This window comes from Echinops telfairi, unplaced genomic scaffold, assembly GCF_000313985.2.
Source record: "Echinops telfairi isolate 266 unplaced genomic scaffold, ASM31398v2 ScPeMD7_57;HRSCAF=196, whole genome shotgun sequence".
In the NCBI taxonomy this organism is placed as follows: domain Eukaryota; kingdom Metazoa; phylum Chordata; class Mammalia; order Afrosoricida; family Tenrecidae; genus Echinops; species Echinops telfairi.
Genome location: NW_022103955.1, coordinates 3,916,624 through 3,919,179, shown reverse-complemented (window position 1 = coordinate 3,919,179; position 2,556 = coordinate 3,916,624). Strand labels below are relative to the sequence as shown.

General features: G+C 45.7%; 1 protein-coding gene across 1 annotated transcript; it reads right to left on the bottom strand.

Moving 5' to 3' along the window:
* Positions 1-501: 501 nt before the first annotated feature.
* Positions 502-1,058, bottom strand: LOC101660670 (succinate dehydrogenase cytochrome b560 subunit, mitochondrial-like). The gene has a single exon (XM_004702875.2). It carries the CDS (start codon positions 1,056-1,058, stop codon positions 549-551), a length of 510 nt encoding a protein of 169 aa, XP_004702932.1. The 3' UTR covers positions 502-548.
* Between the last annotated feature and the right edge of the window lie 1,498 nt (positions 1,059-2,556).

The following is a 2,556-nucleotide window of genomic DNA, read 5'->3' as shown; positions in this document are numbered from 1 at the left end:
GATTCCCTCCCCACCTCCTCTCCTCTCCTCCCATCCTCTCCCTCCCCCTCTTCTTTCAGTCACAGTGTGTGGGCACTAAAGACCCTGGGTTCTAACCAATGAACAGAATTGTCCTTTAAGCCAGCAACCCACAGGCAGTGGCACCCAAAGCCCCCCACCCCACCCCACCCCTAGGGTGAAGGCCACAGAGCTGGCATTGTTTCCACTGTCTCAGGAAGAAGGAGCCAAAAGCTGACCCTCAGCACAAATCACAGTTCAATGTGGAGAGAGATTCAAGGTCCTCAGGCCCAGATTGGGCTCTAAACTGAGGGCAGGAAACGGGAGTTGTTGCTGCCACTCCATCTTTAGAAACTAGGGGGAAATGGCACACCTTTCCATTATGCTGGTTTCACAAAGTTCCCTACTATTACTGAGCTCTGAGGGGATTTGCAAGCACAAAAGAGTTTAATCAAATCAGGAGACTTTTGCTCTGGCTGGAGACAGGAAAAACAACCAGGAAGACAGATCTATGTAATGATTTATAGGAAGATGTTGGGACTCTCAACTTCTCACATGGCCGCCAGTCCCAGAGAGGATAACACAGTGAGAACCAAGACAACTACTCCAGCCTGGTAGAGCTGGAGGATCTTCAGGCCTTTCCCCAGGTCCCACATCAAATGCCATAGGCCATTCCAGGTGTGATACATGAGAAGTGAGACAACTGCAAACTTAGCTGTGTAGATCAGTGCTGGGCCCAAACACAGGGACTTCAGGAGTTCCAAATGAGACTCAAAGTTCCCAAGGATCAACAGAGCAGATAAGCCAAAAAGAGAGACTCCCGCACTCAAGGCAATACCAGAGCCACGGTGGCAAATGGACATCATCATGGGAAGGGACCGACTGTAAATAGTGATGTGGGGAGACAATGGACGGTTTGAGGCTGTGTTCTTACTCCAGAACCGCTCCATCTCTTCTTTGGCTGTGGTTCCCATAGGAACAACATTTCTGATACAGAGTTGAGGGCTAAGATGGGCACGGAGGCAATGACGGCCAGCATGTCTCAGCAAGAGCGCGGCCATCTTATTTTATTTTATGTATTTATAAAACTAAAATTATTCTTTTTTTCCTGAAACTTGCCAGCACTTTCCTCCTACTAGTTTTCACTTACCTTTTATATTGTGACCGGAAAATATAACAAAGTGACTAAAAATACCACCAAGTGTTGGACAGCTGACAAACGTGACACACAATCGTAATGGCTTCCCTCTAAAAATGTTAACCAGCGCTGCCGCTAGGTATGATTCATAACAGCACAACCCAGAGAGCTCTTTTTAACCTTTTCGCTAGTGGGGTCTGTTTACGTTACAGGACACTGAGAGTGGCAGACGTGTCCCTTCCAACCGTCGCCAGAACTGAGTGGGCTGTGGATGTAATTTGGTGTGTGACCATGGTCTCCCCACCTTCGATCTCACCAGGATGTCAATTGTCATGTGTGAGCCCATGCTGCAGCCACTGTGTCATTTGATCTTGTTGAGAGTCTTTCTCTTTTTTTCTAAAATCATTTTATTGGGGGGGGTGGGGGCGGCTCATACAACTCTTATTATACATCCATTGTGTTAAACACATTGGTACATTTGTTGCTTTCATCGTTTTCAAAACATTTGCTTTCTACTTGAGTCCTTGGGATCAGCTCCTCATTTTTTCCCCACCAACCCCCTTCCTCATGAATGCTGGATAATTTATACATTATTATTATTTTGTAACGTCTTACACTGTCCGATGTCTCCCTTCACCCACTTTTCTGTTGTCCATCCCCCAGGAGGGGGTTATATATAGATCCTTGTAGTCAGGTCCCCCCTTCTGCCCCACCTTCCCTCCTCCACCCTCCACCACTCTCACCACTGGTCCTGAAGGGCTCATCCGCCCTGGATTCCCTGGGTTTCCAGTTCCTATCTGTACCAGTGTACATCCTCTGGTCTAGCCAGATTTGTAAGGTAGAATTGGGATCCTGACAGCAGGAGGGCGGGCGGGAAGAATTTAAGAACTAAAGGAAAGCTTTAGGTTTCACTGACAAGCATGATGTCCTTTTCCACAGACATCTTTACTAATAAGATGTCCAAATTACCTAAGACAAAACCTCACCATCCTTTGGTCTAAAGATCTTCTGGTTTTACTTCTTCCGAGATAGATCTGTTTGTTCTTTTGGCATTCCATGGTACTTCCAATACTCGTCACCAGCACTGTCATTCAAATGCATTAATTCTTCTTTGGCTACCTTATTCGTGTCCACCTTTCATATGTACATTAGGCCATTGAAAATACCCTGGCTTGAGTCAGGAGCACTTTAGTCCTCAAAGTGATAGCCAGCTTGCTCTTCAACACTTTAAAAAGTCTTTCACACTTGTCTTATGTAGTCCAGCAGTCGTGGCTGTACCTTTGTGAATGAGCATAATTGAAAGTTTTGCCCAATCTCCAAATTTTATTGTTTGCACAATTAGTGCCCAATCACTTGAGTTTTTGATCTGTACAGGCCAACAATCCATGTATTTTGGTCTAAAATGTCTTATTCGTGTATAT

Coding starts and splice junctions, on each gene's coding strand:
- LOC101660670 (XM_004702875.2), bottom strand. CDS start 1,058: ATGGCCGCGCTCTTGCTGAGACATGCTGGCCGTCATTGCCTCCGTGCC.